The sequence below is a fragment of the Rhinopithecus bieti genome, unplaced genomic scaffold (assembly GCF_001698545.2).
Source record: "Rhinopithecus bieti isolate Rb0 unplaced genomic scaffold, ASM169854v2 scaffold_6717, whole genome shotgun sequence".
In the NCBI taxonomy this organism is placed as follows: Eukaryota; Metazoa; Chordata; class Mammalia; order Primates; family Cercopithecidae; genus Rhinopithecus; species Rhinopithecus bieti.
Window position 1 is genome coordinate 2,364,023 of NW_016805334.1, and position 24,190 is coordinate 2,388,212.

Here is a 24,190-nt window from a genome sequence, read left to right on the forward strand (position 1 = left end):
TTTTTTTTTTTTTTTTTTTTTGGAGATGAATCTCGCTCTGTCACCAGGCTGGAATACAGTGGCGCAATCCTGGCTCACTGCAACATCCTCCTCCCGGGTTCAAGTGATTTTCTTGCCTCAGCCTCCGGAGAAGCTGGAACTTTTAATTCTACAAGTCAGGTTACATTCCCCTGGAAGTTAAATTTATTTGACAGTGATGTAATGTCACAAGAAATAGTAATACAGGCACCAAGGAAATTTCTTTAATTAAAAAATGTAGGGGATTTTCAGAATCCAGGTTTAAATATGTATTGCGCAGAATATAAAACAATTAATAAACTCAACAGTTTGAGATTACCTTGGAAGTTAGAGAAGTGAAAAAAATCAATTCTACTTATAACAACTTTCTACTAAATGTCCTGATGAACTCAGTGACAACCACAGAATCTGAAGACAATGGCTCACAAACAGACTGATATCCATTTAATAGTTTTTGAAGATTTTTTTCCTGTAAAATGGCTTGTATTTCCACAGGTACAATAGTGAAGAAATAAGCTTTTCAATTTGACATGAAATATAAAACAACAATTTTACAAATATATTCATAAAATTTAACTGCTCATAACACAATACATGGTAAATGTGACCATCCCCTTAACTTCTAGACTATTTAATACAGAGAAGCAATCTGTCATCTCAGCTAAAAGGAACATCTTTCATTGAGTTTATTTTTATTTGTTTAGAAACATGTTTAGAAACTGTCAAGTAAAACTGGAAAATACTTATATTCCTTATCTTCCTCTAGGGATTCTTCATGAAGGCAAAACTTATTTGAAAGGATGTAAGTTTTACTAAAAGAAAATACTGAACCTTTTTTTGCATTACTGCTTCAGTGATGCTTAGATTCTTTTAAAAAGGTGCTGAAGTTGTCTCATTGGCCGCACAGGAGGAGGAGCATCATACCCTAAGCCGCAAAGATGGACAGTAAAGGGATGGAGCTGGATTTGGCTTAAAATCAAAGTCCTGTGGTTTGTCTATCAGAAATTCTACTGTTATGAGGCAAGGCTGCAAGAAGATAGTTTTTACCCAGCATTAACAATGGTGTAATCACACACCCTTTCAAGCACATCCAAAGAATAGAATGACTTTAAAAAAGAAAAGAAGTGGAACAAAACCATAGAACTGCAGGTAACGATTCCATAACCTATATTACACTTCAATTAAGCAGAAAACTCTCGTAAGTGCCCACACAATACGGAGCTCCCAAATAACAGAGGTTTGAGTTTTTCCATGAAAAAAAAAAAAAGACATTGAAGCTTTATGAAGAAAACAGTTCTCCTCAACTTTCCCAATACAGTATATGTATTAACTTAAAATAATTGCCCTATTGGTACTGGAAAATAAATTCTACTACAATCATGTTTATGCCAGTTTCTGGCATATTTCTGCATCCAGATTCATTAGTCTCCTTAATGGAGCCCATCATTTTTCCAATGGCTTTCTCCTTTCTTTAAACCCTAACCCTGAAATTCTATAACCAGTTACATCACGTGGCTTCCCTGAGGCACAAAGGTACCAAAGTCTATAATTAACTATCGAGGAATGATAAATATGCTCTCTATTTATATTAACAGATTTTAATTCTTTTGGGCCACAGTTGGGGGAAAAAAATCCAGAAACCTTAATACTTACTCTGCAGGGTGAACTGTAGCCCTTTTTGCTAAAAGCTGAACCAAATAAGGGAAATGTTGAGAGTTGCAGCATGCATGACCCGGCAGCACCGATTATTAATAAAAAATTCCGGACTAGAAAAATACTCAGAGTTGTACTCCATCCACTCTGAATCGTTTTTTTTTTTTTTGTAGTAAACGACATAAACAACTGAAAAATATTTCTATGGGAATACATCACTGGGGCTTTTACTTCTGGAAAGTTACTTGCAAAAGGCATTAGAGTCAGGCCAAAACAACTAATTGGTCTGCAATTTCCTTGTGTATGCATATGAGGGAGTGGGGCTAGTCCTTTAAAGTGATGGCAAGCAAGACATAAAAAAAGAAGTGACCTTGGAGAAATTACTTTTCTGAACTGTATTTCTCTACCTTGGTGAGCTACAGAGTTCTTTATTCTCACAAACTAACAACTGTGAAAAAAGAATCTCCTTAGTCAAAATTATAAAGGGATCTTCCTACAAGTGGCCAAGAACAGCCTGGTGTCCTTTTTGCTAACTTGCCACCTCTCTGCAGTTCCTTAGGCAGGGTGGGCAGGACCTCACTTTGGAAGCCAAAGGAAAAGATGTGGAGCCCATGGAGGGCGGTTCAGTTACCCCATCCAAGAGCTTGGAAATTATTACCCAAATTTCAACTTACATTTAAGCTGAATTTACTAAAAGTCAGAAACTTTTAGTTAGACATATGCCCAAATATGGGATGTGTCCAACTTGGGGGATATGTCATGTTGCAGGATGACTAGACTCATAAACAGGACTTGAAATGGAAAATTATGATATACCTAACTCTCTGGAAAAATATCTTTTTTCTTGGTAGGTAAAATCTGGCCTTTCTGGATGCAAGACCATTTAGCTAACAAGATGGTTTTAGGGCATCAAGAATCCTTCAACCACTTTCTAGGCGTACAGCAAGAAAAGAGAAAGAGTGCCTCCTTTATCATTCTTTGGGGCCCAAAGAATTATAGGCTGAAAAGACAAACTCTATCAGCGAAAGCTAATCATCAGAGGCTCTGGCTAAATCAAAAGGCATTAAATATATTATTCTAGGCAAGTCCATCTTTTTCTTTCATTTTCTGTCTGCAGGTAGAGTAAGCTATACAGAATAGAGCAAGCTATCCATAAGAGGACTGTTGTCAGATTTTCACATCATTTAAAATTTATCCAAAAAAACCAAAACCAAAAATGTCTCATCCTGAACAATGATCTCCATTGAAAAATAAAGCTATATTAAAACTGAGAGGCTGAACTTTAAACATATTAAGTCAAATTAAGCAGCAGCAATCAAGAGTAATATATCATATCACTTTAAGGAAAAGGGTACTCAAATAGGTTAGAATGGCTGAAAATAGGCAAAATATTTGCCAGTAGGCAAAATACGAAAAAACCAATTCAAGTATGGATATAGTACATTAGAATCATATAAATTATGTATATGTACAAAGGTTAAAAAAAAGTCACCCAAATCTGCAACGGTCAAATTAAGAGAACATCAGTTTAAATAAATACTTACTCCACGTGGCAGGGTTTTATTTTATCTCAGCCAGCTTCTACTAGTCTCATGTCCTAAAGGATCTTTGCCTTCTGGGAGCAGTGATACGACTGGTGCCAAGCATCCAAGAATTATTAACCAAAATGAAATGAAAGTAACAGGAATGGTGGAGCTCATATGAAATTCTGATTTAATTAATCCTCAGCAAACACCCATTTGTTCTCTCAAAATCAGGAATTTTGAATTATCTCTGCAGACATACCACTTGGTGTTGTGTATATCTAATGATCCCACTTAAATTTAGTTTGATTTGCAAACATTTTCAAAACTTACTGCGCTCCTTAAGCTGCAAGGGAAGGTGACAGCAAAAAGGGAGTGCACAAAAATGCCTGTATCATTGTGATTGGTTTGCTTTCAGACTCACAGAATTTGGCTTTCTTAACAAAGGGAAAAAAAAAACACAAAAAAAAACCCCACAAACTTTATGAAACCCCAAGTGGTTTTAAAAAGTAAAAGCTTATTTTTAATCATTCTTAAATCTTAATTCAGTCAGCAAACAAACATGGTAGTATAGTACCCAGACCATGTCTACTACTGTAATTATCCTCAGTTAGTGAGTTTTTAAGAGCTGATGTATTTTAATCAACCAAACAGTTCTAGCCGTGCAAGATGAGTATCAGGGGCAAATCATATTAGGCAGAAATAACAAAAGACAGGCTAAAAAGTTATGGGAAATTGTCTGTGAAGTGCCATGTATTTGATGAATGAGTATCTGAAGTAAATTCCATTGAAGTTAAAAAAAAAAAAAGGCCACAAGATATGAATATTCTCTCCCCAACCAGTCAGAAAATAAATCAGAAAGAAGCCCCAGATTTCAAAACCACCTGTGTCTAAGGCCATCTGTCCACCAGTCACACTGTACAGAGCCGCCCCTCTGCTGTCTGGTCAGGTTGGAGCCACGATCAAGTATTTCTAGACACTGTGTGCCCTTCGCATCACACCTACAACCACACTGCACTGAAGGGAACTTCATGAGCCCACACTTTTGAATACATTTCTTCTACATCTGTAAAATATGATTTAAAGTCTTGTTGAAGATTACAAAACAAAACAAAACAAAACTTGGTTAAAACCCAAGGTTAAAAATAGAAGCATGGCATTTTAAATCCAATTATTACAAAGATATTATGGTTTAATCAAGCAGACTTCAATGACGATGCTGCTGTTCTGGGCATGCAACACACCACTGGTCTCTGTTACACTGCTGCCATGCTTCATCACTGTGTCCCCTCTCTTTATTTCCAGCCCCGTCACCCTCCCCTAATAAACAGCATTACAAAAAGGTAAAATCTAGAGTTAGTGGCAAAATATTCACAGTAACCTGTTAATAAAGTCGTAGATGGCTGTCAAGGGTGTCAGTCAATTGGACCTTGGAAAATTAATTTGATGCAGTTTTGCTCCCCAACCAGCTGCGTAGCACAGAAAGGGCAAGCAGCGTGAAATGCATGAGTTCCATGAGGCAATGGGATCTGAGACCAATATTTTGCAGACTTCTCCGAGCACACGTGTCCACAGGGAGTGAAAGCATGAGTTGGCGGTCCTGCGTCTACATAAAATCCTGCCTCACAGCCAAGCCAGAGAGGCACATAGGGGCCCACAGTCCTGCACATGGGACACTCCCTCTCGTTGGCCTCCGTGTCACTCCGATGGCCCCAGTTGTGGTACCCATGCACATGGCCACAACTGAGATATGCCCAGGGCTGCTTCTCCTCCACCACCTCTTTCCTGTTGATGCTGGGGAAGGCCAGGGTGTTGAGCCCCACGGGACACTGCGGCCGGGCGGCGTTAATCTCCTGCCGGAGGGCTTCTATGTGCTTCTGAGTCGGAGTATGAAAAAGCCCATCTGCTGTTCTCCAGAGGAGAGTGGCCCCACACAGGTCAATGAGGGAGCCGTCCTGTAGGACGTTGGTCTCACTTTCCACCTACAACAAGTTTGAGACACATGCCTTTTAAAAGCAAAATCAAGCAAATCACTCCAAGATTCTTTCCGTTCAAAACAAGAAAAAAATCTCTGAAGGTAACACAGGGAGGCAATTTATCCCACAGAAACAGAACTGGGGGAGTAACCTATCCTCCCCAAACCTCAGTTTCCTCATCTGATCACTGGATATAATACATATATGCCTTATATACAAAGCCCTGAGCACAGTATGTATACCTAGTTTTACATGTTCAATTACTATAGTGGTTATTTTAATGAACTTCACAAATCTCCTAAGATTTTCTTTTTAACTCCTTAAGTCAGTAACACAATGACTCACTGATCCCATAGGACGAGAGATGTCCTATCAGTTCATCCAGTGGAGACTCATCTTCATTTCGACCACAGCCAATCTAGAAGACCTTGCTGGGGGCCTGCAGTCACTACAGCAGGGTCCAAAGCACTCCTGGTGACCCTTAGTTTCCTCCACCTTGAATCTATCCTTCATTATTCATTTGTAAGGTTTGAAGCTGAACAGTTCAACATGAGCCTTCATTTTTAGAAGGAAGCCTGTACTATGCACTAAGTGCTTACAAGACTGATGAACAGCTGATAAGCAGCAGCTAGGCATGGTCAGCAAGAATCTGACCACTGCCTCCACATGCCAGACGCATGCTAAGCCTTGGGGCTACCAAAGGCCAATAAAACCTCTTCCCCATCCTGCTCTTCAGTAGTGGAAGGCAGACATGCCCAGAGCTCAGAGTGCATGAAGGCCAGTAAAGCGTTGTGCAAGGCCACAAATCTATAGCAGCCAGGAGTGTGGACTCTGGGTTTGAAAGCTGACTCTCCCACTTACTAGCTGTATGACACTGGGTAGATTACTTAAGCTCCCCGTGCCTCAGTTTCCCCTTGTGTAAACTTTAGAAAAGGTGGTTGTGTTAGATAAGTAAATGCAGAGAGTTCTTAGAGAACACTGTCTGGTACGCAGTAAACACTATGTAAATACCTGCTACTACTACTCTGATGATGACAGATGGTCAGAAATGGTTTCTACAAGGTTTTTCTTTAACAGAGATTTGAGAAAGATGTCAGGCCTCAGTAGGGAGGATAGCAGGAAGGCACAGCAGGGAGAGGGAAGAGAGGCCAAATGGCATATGCATCGAGGGAGCAACAGGGAGTTCGACGAGGCTGTGCAGCCAGGCTGAACAAGGATGGACGCAGTTCAGGGCACTGAGTGGGTGGGCGCGAGACCCAGGCGGGAGGGAGAGGGAGGCTGGCGTCCATGCCCAGAGGGAGTTGGTGGGGGGTTTAGGTAACTACACAAGAACTGGTTTGCCTTTCAAAAAGATCACTTCTAGAACTTTGGAGGGTGGGTTGGAGGGGTAGAAGATGAGTGGTGAAGGAGGCACCTGGTGCTCTCTCTGGGTAGAGAGGATGAGTACACCTCAACAAAGACAGTCTCAGTGGCAAGAGACAGAGGCACAGGGAGTAGAGAGAAAGAAATAGACTCGATGGCACTCAGCTCTTGATCTGAGCAAGAGCCTGTTACGTGCCTGGTTGTCTGGGTAGAGCAGGGCTTTCCACAGACAGAGAAACACAGGAGAAATAGCAGATGAGAGAGCAAATCCTGATTTCACCACTGAGGAGCTCTGTGGTCTTGAGTCAATGACCAACCTCTCTGGGCCTGGCTTCCACATCCATTTAACTGGAATAATGCTAATACATGTCTTATAGGATTGTTGTGAGAACCAAATAAGCTCAACAGCAAAAGCCAGGCCAGTTCAGTTTTGGGTGTGCTGAATGTGAGGAGTGTGCAGAGTATCGGTGGTGGTAATGCATACAAGGCACGTGTGATGCAGTGTGGGAGACAGATCAGGCTCGCAGAAACATATTTGGGATATTACCAGCACCTAGGTGAAGCTGTGGGAATGGATGCCACTGCCCAGGTAGGGTTCCAGAGAGGACTGAGGACAGAGCCAGGGGCTGGGGTGGAGGAAAAGAACCATATAAGGGAAAGAGAGAGGTATGGGAAGCACTAGAAATGTTGTTAATCTTTGGTCCAAAGAACTCTGCGGCTCTCTGCTGCCCTTGGGGTACAGCCCAAGCTTCTTAACACACTTAAAAGGTCACTCCCAATGCAGTCACTCGACTTCTCCTGCTGTAGCTCTTCTCTTCCTAACTGGAAACCAGGACTGCCCTGCGATGAGCTGCAAGGACCTAGAGTCCATGAACGCACTACCTCAGACTACCCATAGGCAGGTGCAAGAACAACCTCTGCCTAGAATACTCCACCCCAGCACACCCTACTCCAGCTGAGCCCTGGGCTGGCAAACTCCTACTTGTTATTCAGGTCTCACCTGGACGTCACTTTGCCCTGGACATTTTCCTTGTCATGAAGAAATCAGCCCTTCCCAAGTATTAGTTGTTAGAAAAAGTTAAGGTCCCAGGAAAATGATAAATCTTAATACTGTATAGGATACACACTGTGACTCCTTTCAAACAGCCTGAAGTTTGCTGATGCTCCTTCCCCGCCCCACCACGAAACCGAGCATCCCATGTTCTCCTCTCCCCTAACTGGTATCATGAGGCTCCTGCCCTTGCTGACCACAGGCAATTCTCAGGGGAGGCCTCATTGCAGGATAAAACTGTGTCTAAAGGATTACACTGATGTGGTAAGAAGCTGAGGTGTGGTGGTGGCCTAGCCTCTGGCTGTGGAACAACCCCCTTTTCCTCCTGCAGGGCACTTCTTGGTAAACAATAAAGTCTTATCATAAATCTGGGGTGTATGGCCTTTTACTTTCCACATACCTTTGACTCCCACATCTGGGGTAGGTGTCCTGTGGAGGGAAAGTACCTTTGGTATCTTCTCATGACTGTGCTCATCACACAGTATCTGCTGATCTGCTGCCTAGTCTGTGACCTCCTCCAGACCATGCAATTCGAAGGCAGAGCGTGGACTTGGTGTTTTCTGCCATATCCCCAGTTTGCAACCCCTACTTGGTAATAACAACCAGCCAGTTATGGGGCATTACTGTGTCCAGCACTGTTCCAATCCTTTCCAGCTACTGTATTTATTTAGTTCTCACAACAATCCTATTAGACATGTATTAATATTATTCCAATTTAGGAGATGTGGAAGCCAGGCACAGAGAGGTTAAATCATCGATTCAAGACCACAGAACTAAGTGGCGAAACCAGGACTGGAACCTGGTGGTCTGATTTAGCAATCATTAGTAGGCATGAATTCAGATTTTATTTTTTAAATTCTACCACAAAAGAAAAGCTAGGAGCAGGCACAGGAATTGACAGTACTATGGAAGCAAGAGACATTTGGCCTCCACCATGGCAACTAATGGCCCCTACATAGCAACTATCTAAGCACAGGGTAGTGAAGTCAACCCCCCATCCACCACTTCTTATTAGCAAGCGACTTAACCTTTTAAAGCCCAGGTTTCCTCATCTATAGATGGACACAACAGCACTGACTTCATGGGTTATTTTAAGCAACACTGGAAAGACAATTAATGTAAAGCACCTGCTAGAGCCTGAACATAGTTACTCTACGGTTATTTTTATAATTTCACCTAAAATTAGGTATGCAATCAACTTAACTGAATTTACTTAATTTTATACAAAGCCAGTTTAGTTTAATAAAATATTTCATATATAATTTAATTAAATACTCAAGGGCCTCCTAGACTAATATTATAAACGTTACCATATGTTATCATTAGCTAAAAAAGTAGGGCACAATTCAAACTCCATTCACCTATTTATTCAAGGTTTAAAGGCCTGAAAAGACATTTCCCCCACATTTAATTAATTTTGTTGATTAGCACATCATTCTGAGGTTCCATCATTTGCTGTAATAATGAAAAACAATGGTGACTTCTTGTTACACATACATGAGTATATTGATTCATATCAAATGCTGTGTATGACATGAATACATAATCTTCCACCAGCACTAGCTCCACAATGTGACTACTACTGTTTTAACAAATATTTCAGACTTTTAGCAGATCACTTGATTTCCCAAATTTCTGTATTAGACTGCAAATGACAAGTACTGCCAGAGACTGTCCCCAAAATCTAATCTCCAGATAAACATAATTTATATCGAATGCTACCAGCAACATGTACAGGACCAATGAGTCATGAATTAAAACAGAAGCTCAAAGAGTCAGTAAACTTTCCTTGAAGACAGACAAAAAAAATGTTCTCCAGAGGTTAACAAGAGGAGATTGCAGGAAGGATTATCCGTTCTGTGTACCACAAGCCCAAGGTAAGGCTGATGGAAGCCTTTGTAACTGGTCAGGTTAATCGGATGCTATCAAATGGGATGGCACAATTTTACATAGTTTTAAGTGTTGCTTATAGGGACTAACTTCAAAAATAGCCTGTATATTTAATACAACCCATTAATACAAGCCATTTTTGGAATTCTTTGTTTTCAGTCACACTGTAAAATTCTCCGGCACATGTAGCAGCCTAAGAAGGGTCGCTACACAATAACCAGAGTGGACAAGAAACTCATCCTGTGATATGACCTCCTGGACAAAGGCACTCCCCACGGACTCTAGTGTATGCTTTATACTCACCCAGGGAGGCAAACGCTCAGGTGTAAACCATCCCTGGCTCCCCACAACATGGTACTGAGTAGTATTAGGTGTCCAGGCTCTCCATCAGGGAGACCTGAGTTTGAATCTCACCAGCTGCCACCTTCTAACTCTGTGACACTGGACAATCTTTAATTTTATGCCACATCTTCCTCATCCATAAAATAGGGATGACTCTACTTCCCTAAGAGGGCTGCTGTGCAGATGAAGTGAGCTGATGTCGGAAATGTTAACGCAGAGCCTGCACCCAGCAACCATTTACTGACTTCTTACTCTTGCTGTTATAATGATGAATAATCAGTGTGGCCAATCTAGGTCGGTTTTGTATAAAACTATCCAGTGATCAGAAACAAAAGATTATTTAGAAAAACTGCTTTCACATTTCCTTGTTTACAATTTCTTGAAAACATTTATGCAAAATTTATTGAATTTGCTTTTTTTTTTTTTAAGAAAATGCTTCTTTTATTCAGCCATAATGCACTGTAAGATGCATAAGCTGTGCCTGTAGCTGAAAAATGGTGTAAAATAGATATAAAAATAACCATTCCCTAAACACAAACATCCAGTAGAGAACAGCAAATGAGGTTAGCAAAACAGCCCCAGCTTCTTTTCCATCTTAGACATTTTGATGATCTTTCTAACAAGTACTAGGTCAAATCCTCTATTCCACATACATTTTATTCTGTGGGAGTTTTGAAGAACTCCTCTTCTAGCTTCTAGAAAAAGACATTTGTTCTCTCTTGTTCTAGCTTCTACCTAGCAAATTAAGCAAAAGTACAGGAATGGACAGTTTACTAAAAATCAGTGGCTGTGCTACATGGCTATAGCAAGATCAGAAACCCAGAGTTAACACATTTAAGGTATTATGATTATTCTCCAAGAAAGAATGGGTTTAAAAAAACTGCTTTAGGGCAGGGGTATAAGTGGTGATATTTGTAGGAAAATATTAACATGCCAGGTCAATGCAGTATATAAATCATCTCAAGAAAAAAGTAGCTGTGATTCTGGTGGACAGTATAGCGAATTCTGCCTTAATATATAGGAATTCAAGGGGAAAACCAGCTGACTTACTTTTAGTTCCAGAAAGTCTAGTAAATAATTCCTTAATTCATAATTTTACTAATTGTTTTGGACTGCTCAAATGTTTTCCATATCAATAAAGTTTTACACTAAAAGTAAGTTTATTCTTCTTAAAGTGAATTTAAACTGATTTTTGTGGTGAGGTATACAATAAAAGATAATATTCTTCAGGTGGTAAGGAGCTAAACACAATTTACTCCCCAAAAGTTGAACCACTGAAGGAGATAAGGCCATTTCCCTCTTGCTTTCAGGGGCTTGTGGAATTCTGCTTCTGCTGAGTTATGGTACATGGCGCTTGGACTTGCACAAAGGTTCCGAACGTCAGGGGAGGGAAAACAACAGCCTTCGAGTTAGGCTTGTGTAGTCTGGTATGTCTTGCAGACTGAAGCGCACTCACCAGCTTTCCTCGTTGCTGGGCCGACCTGGTTTCTCGCAAGGTGTACACATCTCCACAGACAGAGATCTCGCGCCAGACCCCAGGCTGGGACTCCTCGGTGAAACCCCCTCGAGGGTGCATCACCAGGACACCATTAGTAGTAAGCCCATCCATGTGGCCATCAGGGTTTTTCCACTTTGCTGCCTTTTCCTGGAGGGCACACGGCAGAACAAAAAAAGTAGGTTAAGATGATGTTGAAATGGAAAGGATTCTGGAATTTCTTTAATACATTGTGTAGAGGCAGAGGGGAGGAAGGTGATGAATTTTCATTTTTTATTTAAAGCTAATAATCACAAGGATAAAATACACAATTATTTTGACACTATAAAAGAAGTGTTGAATGGATGAATGACTTATCACTGGACACATACTATAGTTCTCAAGAACTTGCAAAAAATGGATGCCTGGGCTTCTCCCTCTAAGATTCTTTTTACCCTCCCCACAGCCCCATGAGATTCCAGGAATCTGGTGTGTTTTCTCTTTTCAGTTATACTTGTGCCATGCCCTTATCGTGATATCTAAAAGTGCTTTCTATGTACTCACTGTCAGGATAGAGAACAAAGGATAGTCATAAAGACAGACTTTTTATTAAAGCTAGAAAATTCAAAAAATGTTAAGCCAACAAGTCAGGGTCATTATGTTTACACAACCATCAGTGTTTAAATTCTCAAAGGTAGATGGCACATGTAGCTTGACATGATGATAGGACAGACACTCTTGGGTGCTTGTGCCACAGCTCTTCCCTTCAGCTTTCTTGGTGACAGAGCTCAGCTACTGTTCACATGGCTGGGGCCAGTGGGGGGAATCCTGATTAACCCAACATGACACTCCCAGCCTTCTTCCCAATGGCTGGTTTACAGGTGGGTACAGCACATGACTGGGCTCTGACTGATGACACAGGATATCTTCTGGGAGGCTTCTGAGAAAGGTGTCTGTGCTCTAAGAAGGGACAAAGAAGAAACAGTGCTTCTGTCACCCTCTTCTCTGGCTGGAAGTTGTCATGTGGCAGGGGACATGTGAAGGTGCAGGAGCCAGCTCTCACCCACAAGACCTCCCATGAAGAGGCTGGTGCACCATGGGAGGCAGAAGGCAAGACAGAGACAACCCGGTGCCCTGGATGTCACAGAACCACCGAACCACCAACCCTGCAGCTGGCCTTCTTCAGCACTTCTTATGTGGGAACAGTACATTTGCATTGATTTTAGACCATTTTAAGTGGGTTCTTTTTTTCCTGCAAAAATATCCTAATTCAAAAGGAAACTATGTTAAACCTGGATATTCACTAAAACTTCTGGGCTTCACTTACAAGGAAACCCTATAAGCGTAGGGATTCAAGTCTGTTTTGATCTCTGTAATCCCACATCTAAAACGCCCAGTATGGAACATAGCAAACACTCAATAAAACATTTTTGAATGAATGAATCACTAACATTTTCCTTTAAGCCCTAATGATCTAAATTTGGCCATTTATTTTTCTCTCTGAAATAAGCCTCTTAATTGCCATAAATACATTATGGACAATGTTACAGGCATATTTTTTAAAAAGTACTTACTGTAAATATTACAATATAAAAAATATAATGAATAGCAAGTAATGCTTACTAATGTTCAGATTTTAACTGGCCACCTGAAAACTAAAATCTCAAAATCTCACTAGAGGCAACATACAAAGCCAATATTTGTTTTGCTCCAATTAAATGTTCCATGTCATAATCACAAGCGTTTTTCTAGAAATCATGTACTTCTTGACAGTACTTACTCCAAGAAATATATTTTTGGAAGAGTCAAATCCGGCGGCAAATATCCGTGCTGTGTAAGGCTCATTCCTGTCGCACACGATCCTGCAGGCAAACCTGGATATGGTGCTCTGTGTGATCTGGGCTTCGTCCGTGTTCTGGCTGCCAGAAATCGTGTCTGTGACAACGAAGTCGATAGGGCTTTCTGTTGATCTGCCCACCTAAATAAATCAAATGTACTCGTGATTCACTCGGAAAATAGCAGGGTGCCGTATTTTATTCACATGGAAAAAGCATTCAAGATCCCTTTAACACTCACTATCTTTGTTCTGAGGGTTAGAATTTAATGCAAGATTTTCATTCATGCTCCTTTTCCTATTTGACTAGGGAAGATATTAGGGTAACCAAATATTAGAGATATTCATTTTTAATTGTATTGTATTGTGGTAAGAACACAATACGAGATGTATCCTCTGAAATATGTGAGCACATAATGCAGTCATTGTTGACTACAGGCACAGTGGTGCACAGCAGATCACTAGAACTTATTCATCTTGTTTCACTCACTTTATGCCACTCATTAGTTCATTAGATTTTAAGTATTGAGAAAAAGCTCAATTAAGAGGACACCAGTAGATCTTTGGCTACTCATCAGACTTTATCTCTTGGATCCAGGAAGCAATATTACTTTCACAACAATTTTTTTTTTCCTATCTCGGGGGTTAAAAAAAGCAAGATTTTAAATAAAGGAACTCTTGCTCCCTACTTTCTTGCCCAGCTCCACAGAATGGTTTTCCTTGTTAGGTAAATTCAACAGTGACTCCCAGCACTGAGCAAGAACAGCCCTAATCCAGACATAGAGATAAATGTCCATTAACACTACTCAGCATGAAAGAGAAGGATATGAAGCCAGCCCAAAGTTTGGGATGTAGTCAAATGAAAGATTTCAAAAGCTGGTCTTGGCATTTCAAGTTTGAATTTTTAAAAAACTCTCTTGTGGAAGTCTAAAAGATTGTCAAGAATACTATATTGACTAACCTTTCTTTGTGAAGATTTAAACGCTGCCAGAAAGAATACATTTCATTAGGAAGATGTGACAAAGTTCTAACAAAGCTTCTAACAAAGCATCCAATAAAGGTTTAATGAAGCTTGTCCTATTCGATCAATTCAAGTAAGACAGGTATTACTCTCTCCTGTGAACTAGGAAAAGTATTTGTTTACAAATATGTAAATCCTCAATATGGAATATTTAAAAAGTTATGTAATGCTGCTTCATGAATCTCTAACTGGAAAACAGTGCTAAGTGTTTTATGTGCCAAAGGGACTTCTTAGGTTAAAATCACTTATACATAAATTAACACTTTCTCACTAAATATGATATTAATGTTCTCTCCCAACAACTGTAACTCTGATTCTGAAGCTGCCAATGGGAGGAATGCAGAGACCTGAGATGTATGCACATAAAGCTCCCAAGTCAATTTCCAAGGTATTTTTACTCTGGTCTCAAAGTTCTGTCTACAAACTAGGCAATGTAATACATTTTTCATCCAAATGAATAAAGTAGAAAAAAATCTTGTATCACTTAGCTCAGCTTGCTTCCTAGAACAATATCAAATTTCTTTTGTAAATCTCATATATACATTCTCATGCACAGACTATCTTTCTAAAACCAATGACCACAGATATCTATTTTCTCTTGTTTTTATAACCCTTAATTTCTTGTCCTAATGAAATATGCTTGGAATGAACTAAACTGCTGGTTTCATTGAAACTTAACAATTTGAACAGATGCATATTGCCTAGATATATGCATTTCAGGTTTAGAAAACACATAACTTGTTAAAAAATGCAATGTAAAATCTAAATTAGATGTATTATAAAATCATATAATTCATCCTTCTAAAGTTGCAAAATCTCCTCTCTGCTAGATTCATTTAAAAACCGGGTAACTTGGAAGCTCTACTGATTCAGACTGCTTTAATTTTGTTAAACAATTTTTAAAAAGAAAATTAGAAAAGTAATGAAGACTTACTGCAAAATATTTAACAAATAGAGAAAAGTATAAAGGTGAAAACAAAGCCAACTTCAAACTTAGGCGCAAACCCGTCCTGAGCCTCTATTCCAATGAAGTTTAGGAGTAAAACGTGATAAATTCTAGAATTTTCCAGTCATCTCACCAAACCTGGAGCCTCACAGCAACAGTCACTGTCCCAAGATTTGTTAATCTCCATGGAAGAGGGCAATGCCTTTTCAAGCTCTGTTATAAGTTCAAACCAACTCTGCTGGTTTGAATGTTTTGTAACTACTCCTCCTTGTGTACAGTAATTACTCTTTTCTAGAAGGGCCACATTCTGAGTTCATCCAAATGTATTAAATTAATGTCTTGATGAAGTCATTGACTGTAAAACAGGAAATTTTATTCTAACTGGAACAGACTGCTAGGATCAATGATTTTAAGTCATGACACTTACCTTGATTGGTCATATGTATGATTTATCAGTTTGCTTCCACTTAAATCTAACCTCTAGAGTGCTGGTAAAATTTTATTCTTTATGATGCAAGCCTCATGTTGCTTTTCCAGGAAAACGAAACAAAACAAAAAATAAAACTAAGTAACTTTCCTGCTGAAAAATCACTCAAATGTGGAAAACTTGCAGCCTGCCCTTTCTCTTGACTACTGGATCAACTCTACATTATTTTAAAGGCAGTCATGCACACAAGCCAAGATGCTTTTGAATTTCATCTGATATTCATATAGCACGCAAGCCAGGATGCTTCTGAATTTCATGTAATATTCAGAGTGCTGATAGTTATATAACCAGCTACAGTGAGAACCTGCTCCATTCAGTATGTTAAATTTTATATATATAAGAAAAGTTTGGGTTTGCCTGGATGTCAGCTGAAGCCAGGACAGGTAAGATGGTATCAAAGCATCTAGAAGGGCCTCCCGTTTTTCTCACCTCCCTCAACCAATTCCTACCCATCTCCCTGCATCAATCATTTTATTTTCTGACTTCCCTCCTGGGATAAGGATGAAAAGTTGTTGCTCCCATCTAAAAGCAATCTTTCCATTGACACTTGGTATTCCAATATTCTCCCTTTCCCAAGGATTTTGCTCCTAATACTATCTCCTCTCTTTCCTGAGTCACCAGTTTCTCCTTTTATACTGGATGGTGCCATCAGCTCTCACACACATTCTAGAGCTTCTCAAACTCTGTGGTTAAAGGACCAGTATTGTTGCTGTTGTTGTTTTAAATTTTAACCCATCACTGATGCCTTTTAAACATACAATAAAAATGAGTACTTGAGAAATGATCATCTGCTTGGATGTTTCGGCAATGCCAAACTGTCATAAAGGTTTCCTCTCAACTTGTATGCTCATCTCATTCTGTATTTTAACAAACATTTCACTGCTGGGCAGAGGGAGTGCAGTTTGAGTAGCACTGCTCGGGACTAGTCTCCCACTTTTAAAAATGCTTTCCTTCACCTGCAAGCAACCCTCAGGCTCCAGCCCTGTTTCTCTGATTCACTTAACAGCAAGACTTCTTAGAAAACCTGTCATTAGTTATTTCCTCCATTTCCTCACCCATATCTTTAACTTCCTTCTTCCTCAACCCACTCCAACTGAGCTTCCTTCCCCACAACTCTACTGAAACCATTCATGCTGATTCCAACGATCAATATATTGCTAAATCCAGGGCTTACGCTGAGCCAGCATATCCTGGTCCATCTCTACTTGGTACTAAGATAATGAAACTTTCAGGTTAGTTGGTAAATAGTTCCCCCTTCCCTTTTCTTTCTGTTCTCTCCCTAGATAGTATCACCAAATCCCACCAATCAGCTGAAAGTCGATCTCTCCCCTGAGCTTCAGACCAGCATACCCAATCTCCACCTGTATGTGTGATAAATATCTTGAATGTAATATGTGCCAAACAGAACTTGGATATCCCTTCACCCTGGGGCTTCCCTGTATCAATGACTGACTGACATACAATTTGCTCAAGCCAAAAGTCAAAACCCAAGAATAACCCAGTTCTTCACTTTCCTCCATGCCCACATCAGCCCTCTGTAAACACTGTCAGCTGAACCTCCAAACACATCCTCAATCCTTCCACTTTTCCCATTTTGGTTTTGGTTACCATTATCTCTTACTTGGGTTCTATCATCTTAGCCTCCAAACTGGTTTCCCTGTTTTCATACTTGCCACCTAGATTCTTTTCCACACAGTAGTTTGAGAAATTGTACAAAAAAGTAAATCAGATTATACCTCTCTCCCGCTTAAAACCCTCCAACAGCTTCTCAAAACTCCTAGAACAAATCCCAAACTCTACCTAGCCTGAAGGTCCTACCTCTCTCAGCCTCTACCTGCCGTTCCAAGTCCAGTGGAGTTCACTGCCATCCTTCTCCACTATGATCTTGACTTGCAGCCTTTGCACTCACTGTTTCCTCTGCCTGAAGGGCTTGCTTATTTCTGGTCTGCTGCCTCCTCCAGATGTAGGCTGCTTGAGAGGAGAGCCTTAGTTCTCTCTCCCCAGCCACCAAAGGAGTTTCTGACACAGCAGATGGTCAAGAGATGAAAATAATAATTGGAAGATAATGACACGGAGGCCGAATCCTATGAGATATACACATACCTGCACAAGCCTGCTCATGTGCAATGGTTGTAGAAATACCCACTAGAAAATGTAGACATTCTTTAATATTTTCCTCTTAATAGATACTAACTAAATGTTATCATCTAAAACTACAGTAAATCAACTAAATTGAAAACCAAAAACAAAACAAAACAAAACAAAAAAACCAAAACCCAAAAATGTTAGGCCTTGTAGTACCAGGTTCGAAGCCTGTGAAAGTGTGAAATCTGAGAGAAAGGACCCCTGAGCACTGGCTGCAGGACCCAGTCAGTCTCCTAGCCCCTATGGTCAGAAGGCACTTGGCACTGCACTTTAGGCACAGTCAAGACAATGCACCACTTCCTCTAATTCCTTCCATGAACTATTTTCTCCTTTATGTTTCACTTTCTTGTTAGACTTTCTTTCTGTCTTTACCCCTACTCCAGACAATAATGACCAAGATCTTACTCTTTCTCATACCTTAAATTCAGATCTAGCTTTGATTTTTCCCCTCAGGCCATAATATTTCTGAGTTCTGAGTCTACTAACTTGACTCCACAGTGGGAAATGCAGCATAAAGCCCTTTCTTGGTTCATTCTGATATTCTGCCTTTAGATACTCAATTAACCCTAGAAATCATTTTAATGGGAATGACTAAAACGAACAAACTCTCCACACTAAGGTCCATACTTGAGAACTGTGAGTGCTGTAGTGCTTTTTGCTTGGTGATTTTTGTCAGTAGTAGGTTTTGGAAATACAAACTTGTTAAAAGGAGGAAAACGCGGAAACAAATCTATCTTTTCAAGGTCTTCTGAGAGTTGCTTAGTTCTCTGCTTAAAATGATCTGCCACGGATCCTTCTAATAGGTCCAGTTAGTCTGTGTGTGTAATGTGTTACGTTTCCTTAAGAAACATGTGAATTCTTGGTTGGCTTACCATACTTTACTTAAAGAGGCTGAGCTGGTACTATTCAGAGAATGAAGAGCCCAGTGACCTAAATCTTAGCTCTGCCCCTAAAGCCTCCTCTGACCTTAGTTTACATTACTTTTCCTTTCAAAGATCCAGATTTCTCAGCTATGAAATTAAGAGGTTGGTACAAATCAGTATTCTCAGAATGTGGTTCATGAGCCCCAGAGGGTCCTTGAGACCCTGCCATGGGGTCTAGGTACATGAGGCCAAAACTACCTTCATAATAATACAAAGACATTAACTGCCTTTTCCACAGTGCTGGTCTCTACACTGATGGTGCTAGAACACTGGTGGGTAAAGCTGCTGGTGCTTTGGCATGATTCAAAGCAGTGGCACTAAACTGTATTGACAGTCATTGTATTTTTCATTGCTGTCAATCTGCAGTTAAAAAAATTATGAATTTTATTAAATCTTGAGTCTTTTAATGTTCTGTATGACAAAATAGGAAGTATGCATAATGTACTTAGAAGTTCGTAATAGGAAGCTGAAAAAGTCCAACTAAATCTTTAATTCATTCTGCAGAGATGAGAGGGAAGAAAGTGAGCACGTGAGTCGAATGTGACTGTTGAATAGTGCGGAATACACTACGTGACACATATGTCGCTAAAGAATATCTATGAAACTCTGAAAAATTCCAAAGAAACAAGATTCTTCTTAAAGGAATTTAACGTCTCACACTTTGAGAGTAACTGACTTACCTATAACAGGTACCATCACAGTAAGTTCTTGAATTTAAGTGGTAAAAAAGTATCATGGACAATTGTGAAATAGGCTTGATCCACTTTTTTTAGGATTAAGAACTCTCTGTAAAAAAAATCTTTAAAATCTTTACTGCTACTATAAGTAGGGAAAAAAATTATAAATTGAAAATAAATAATTGTAATGAGTATGAAAAGACATAATAATGAAGTTTCATAAAATATCAACAGGGAAGAATATGCATATACTTATGTAGGAAGATATTTTCCTTAACAGAAGAAGAAGAAAAGACATTTATAAGATTATGTAACAAAATGGCATGGAGACTTTGCCCAAACATGATAAATCTTATTTTTGAGTTCAAACTGGCACTTTAATAACTATGTTTATAACTATGACTGTATATTTTATCTAAGATTATTTAGTTTTAAAATATCTAATACATACACATAGTTCCAAACTCGAAAAGTGTAAAATATCTCCCTGTATACCACCTGCTCAGTCCCCTTCCCCACAAAGGCAACTGCTACATTAATGTCTTGTTAATCATTTTGGAGATTTTTTAATGCATATAAGCATTATTTAAACCATTTTACAATATTAAATAATGTAATATTTTACAATATTAAAATAATAATGTAATATTTAATATTATTTAACATTTAATTTAGTAACATTTTAAATTAATTGAATATATATTACCAATATGACTCAATATATTCAATAATATTAATATTTAACTCATTTAATATGTTTGGAGCTCTTTCTGTGGCTATACATACAGCTTTTCTTTGTTCGGTTTTATACCCTTGGAGGGCTTCACTGTATAGCTGTACCCAAATTTACTGAACTGGTCCACTACTGAAGAATATTTAGGTTGTTTCCAGTCTTTTCCTATTAAGCAATGCTTTGAGTAATAACTCTGTACAAATGGCATTTTGCATGTAGGTAAGGATATCTCTGGGGCAAGTCTCTAGAAAGAAGAGTTTTACAAAGAGAAGAGCTGAGTCAAACTATGTAAACATTTTGTATTTTTCATAGGTATTTTCAAATTGCTACCCCATAAATGCTATACCAATTTATAGAATGTAGGGTAGTGTCTGTTTTCCCCACATCTTTGATAAAACCTTTTGGATTTCTGCCAATCTGACAAGTGAAAAGTGGTATCTCTATGTGGTTTTAATTCACATTTTTCTTTTTGTAAATGAGGTTGAGCATATTTTCTTATTTTTAAGAGCTGCTTAGTTTCCTTTTTTGGTGAACTATCTGTCAAATCCTTTGCTCATTTGTCTATCTGACTGTAGGTCTTTTAACAAGAGATTTCCAGGAGTACCTTATATATTTGTGACATTAACCTTCTGTGATACAAATTGTAAATATTTCCCCCATCTGTAATTTGTCTTTGGCTCTTCTTATCAGTCTGAGGTGTTGAAGTTCAGGACTACTACAAATACATTTAAAAACCACATAAAATTTTCTTTCTTTCTCAATCAAAAGTACTGACTTAGGTGATCCAGATTAGGCCTGCACTTCACAATGTTATAGAAAATGGAAAAAGAGCTGGGGCATTTCTTTATAGTCCCATCTGTCTTTCATACCTATGTTTATGTGTGTGCATATAAAAATAAAGCATGAAGTGGATGGACATATGCCTTTTTTCATTTATTTTATTGTATTTCCCATTTAATAGTCATGTAATGGCTGCACGGTATTTTGCATTTAAATGCACCATACTGTAATCATTCTTACCTACTCCTGGAAGTGTAGGTTTATTTCTACTTTTTTACTAGTATATACAACACTACAATGAACAACCTTTTGGTCAAATCTTTGTTCATATTCCTTAATTATTTATGTATAAAAATGACTGAAGTTAGAATTACTGGGTCAATTGGTCTGAGTGTTGAAATTCATGGTAGTATTGCAATGTTGCCCTATAGAAATGCTGCACCAATTCACAGTCCCATCGGGGGACCAATTCCATACAATGCTTTACAGTGCTGTATTATTTAATATTTTCCAATTAATAGGTAATAAAGAGTATTTTATTAATTCATTTGGTATTTTAAAATTATTTTTATATATTTATTGGCCATTTATATTTCTTCTTCTGAGAATTGTATGTTTTGTTCTTTGTCCATTTTTGAAAGCATGGGAAAAGTGATTACTGTATAGTAGGTATCAGTCCTTTGTCTACTTGATTTGTTGCCCTAATTGCCTCTAGTTTGACTTCTAATTTTGTGACATTTAAAATAAGTGAAAATGTGTAGGGTAAAATCTATTTCTTCATTTACTATTGATCCTTCCCTATTCCAAGAACATGAATTCTCCTAAGTTTTTTTCTAGAACTTTTTGTTCCTTCAGTTTTACATTTAAATGTTTATTCTCTAGAATTTACTTTAGCAGAATATAATGTTAGTATTTATCATACTTTTTTGATGTTTGTTTTGATATCATTTATGTAATAATTTAACTCTCCATACGGAAATGCAAAGCCTCACCAATTCCAACTTATGCTTTTTTCTGTTATTAGTCTAAATTTTAATTGTTCGCTGTTTTAAAGTACTAAATCTGGAATATATCATTTATTCTCTACTTTTTAAATTCATTAACTGACGAATATTTTTTTTCCTTCCTACTGCTTTCTTTTGATGTACTTCTGGACTTTACATTATATACCACTAAAACTATGCCCAAACCCATCCTATACTTTCTTAATTGCTGTCCTTTGTCAAAAAAGAACTTTTGAGATAAATGTTTAGTCCTTTGATTTTCTTTCTTTCTCTCTCTTTCCCTCCTCTTAGTAATGGAAGCACTTAAGGCATTTTCTTCCGAGTAAGATGTTGGCCTCATCTTGTCAGTTTTGCTACATGATATTCTCACAGATATTTCTGAAAAGGTCTATAAATGTAGTTTGGATATCCCTTTCATTCAAGTGTTATTTAGAAAGTATTCTGAAAATGTTGGTTTTAAAAGTGGTTAGCTTTTAAAATTTTATTCTTGTTATTAATGTCTATTTTATTGCACTGAGGTCTGAGAATGTAGCCTTTATAATTTCCTTTTACAATTAAAGAATTAAGTTTTTTTCTTAATCTTTCAACAACCAAACAGGAATAATTTTTATATTATTTTCAACTTTTTCCCCCTGGACACTGGGCTGGAAGATCTGACTACATATAAAAAATACAGAATTAAAGGAAAATGTGCTAAAATTTCTATTAAAAAAGAAAAATATTACCTGAAACATATCCGTATCTTTATCATGTGTGTACTCCACCACCACAGTCTGATTCCTTGACAAAGTGTAGGATATACTGTGTTGACCTTTGCAGCTGATAGCCTAATAATAAAATTTTTAAAAATCCATTAAAATCACATTTCAACAACTTATCAATTCTGTTTGTAGTTATGAGCCATCACTCTACCAGCAAAGCCCAGCACAAGCCAGCATTTTCCACACAGTCAGGGTTTTTCCCTATGCTCTATTCCCTCAATCACAGACAAGCCGAGAGTCACAATTCTGGTTTTAGCAAATATTCTGTCTTAAAGTGAATAATATTTTACTTAAATCAAATCAAAGTTTACTTACTAGTTTGCAAGACTTGATTCAATCAGATTCTTAGAAAAACACATACTTTCTCCATATTACCTAAATTCAGTAATAGAATTTTTAGACTAATATAGTCATTTATTTCAAATTTTAAGATTTCACACAACAGGTAAGTCACATTATTTTTCCTAGGTGATAGAGCTTATCAGCATAACAAAAGGATCACTGGAAAATCTGTCAATGTTCTAATTGAGATTTCAATATAATAATACATAATGTTCTAATTGAGATTTCAATATAATAATAATTATTGCATTATTTCAATACAATAACATATGGTTATCCTAGTCAATGATAACCATATTTGTACTGTGTTCTACATCTCACTTAAATCTTGTATAAGCAACTAGTTATCTCAGATATTTACCTTACTAATAAATAAAGTAACTAGCAATTTTATTTTTTTCAAATTTTAGGCTAGAAAAGGCTAATATTCTTTTTCAAATAGCCTAGGAATAATACGACATCATTCTTGTTTTGTCCATAATGATATGTTTGAACAAAAAGTTGTGGTCACATACTTTTAATGTTTCTAAATTAACAAATAAATTGTTACAAAGTGGACTCCAAATTATTTCAATTATATTCTATTCATTCTACTTTAACTTATCTTCATTTTTAATCTTTTACATTAAGTATTACAAAATTTTAATAAGCTTTTCTATTACACATTTATTGAATGATGACACTGCATGAAGACCAAGAAAGCATCTAGAAGAAACTGGACATGCACAGCATGTTAATGAAAATGTACTGAACATTTATATTTGACTAATGTAATTCCTTACAGCAATAAACAGTAAAACATGCCAAATTAACTTTGAAGTTAGCCTGGTTAATCTCATGGTTATTTAATGATCTGCCCTGAGGAATTTCACGATTGAGCTGATGTTTTATTTTATGTGCTTCGTTAAGATAATACTTCTTTAACATGGTCAGGAAACTAAAAAATACTTCTTAAAGTACTCACACTACTAACAGACATCGTCTTAAATTTTCGTTGATCTGAGTCAGATAAATTCACTGACAGTAACTGTTTGTGAAAGCCAAATTTATAAAGAACTATTTTCAATTTAAGTGGATGTAATCTTTGTGTTAATTAACTTTTGTGGTGATCATTTCACAATGTGTATATATATCATCATGTTGTACACCTTAAATATATACAATTTTTATGTCAATTATACCTCAATAAAACTGAAAACAATTTGTAAAAGTAGATGTTTATCTTAATAGTCAGTGAAAACCTACTTT

General features: G+C 37.9%; 1 protein-coding gene across 2 annotated transcripts in view; it reads right to left on the reverse strand.

The window, feature by feature from the left end:
- Window positions 1-223: 223 nt before the first annotated feature.
- PELI2 (pellino E3 ubiquitin protein ligase family member 2) overlaps window positions 224-24,190 on the reverse strand; it is a 186,603-nt gene continuing 162,636 nt past the window's right edge. For both annotated transcript variants that reach the window (XM_017872222.1, XM_017872223.1), the window contains exons 3-6: window positions 22,565-22,666; window positions 13,070-13,267; window positions 11,272-11,460; window positions 224-5,176 (exon numbers count right to left, since the gene is read on the reverse strand). In XM_017872222.1, the coding sequence (XP_017727711.1) occupies window positions 4,610-5,176; window positions 11,272-11,460; window positions 13,070-13,267; window positions 22,565-22,666 (1,056 nt within the window). In that variant the 3' untranslated portion in view covers window positions 224-4,609. The remainder of the gene's footprint in view (window positions 5,177-11,271; window positions 11,461-13,069; window positions 13,268-22,564; window positions 22,667-24,190) is intronic.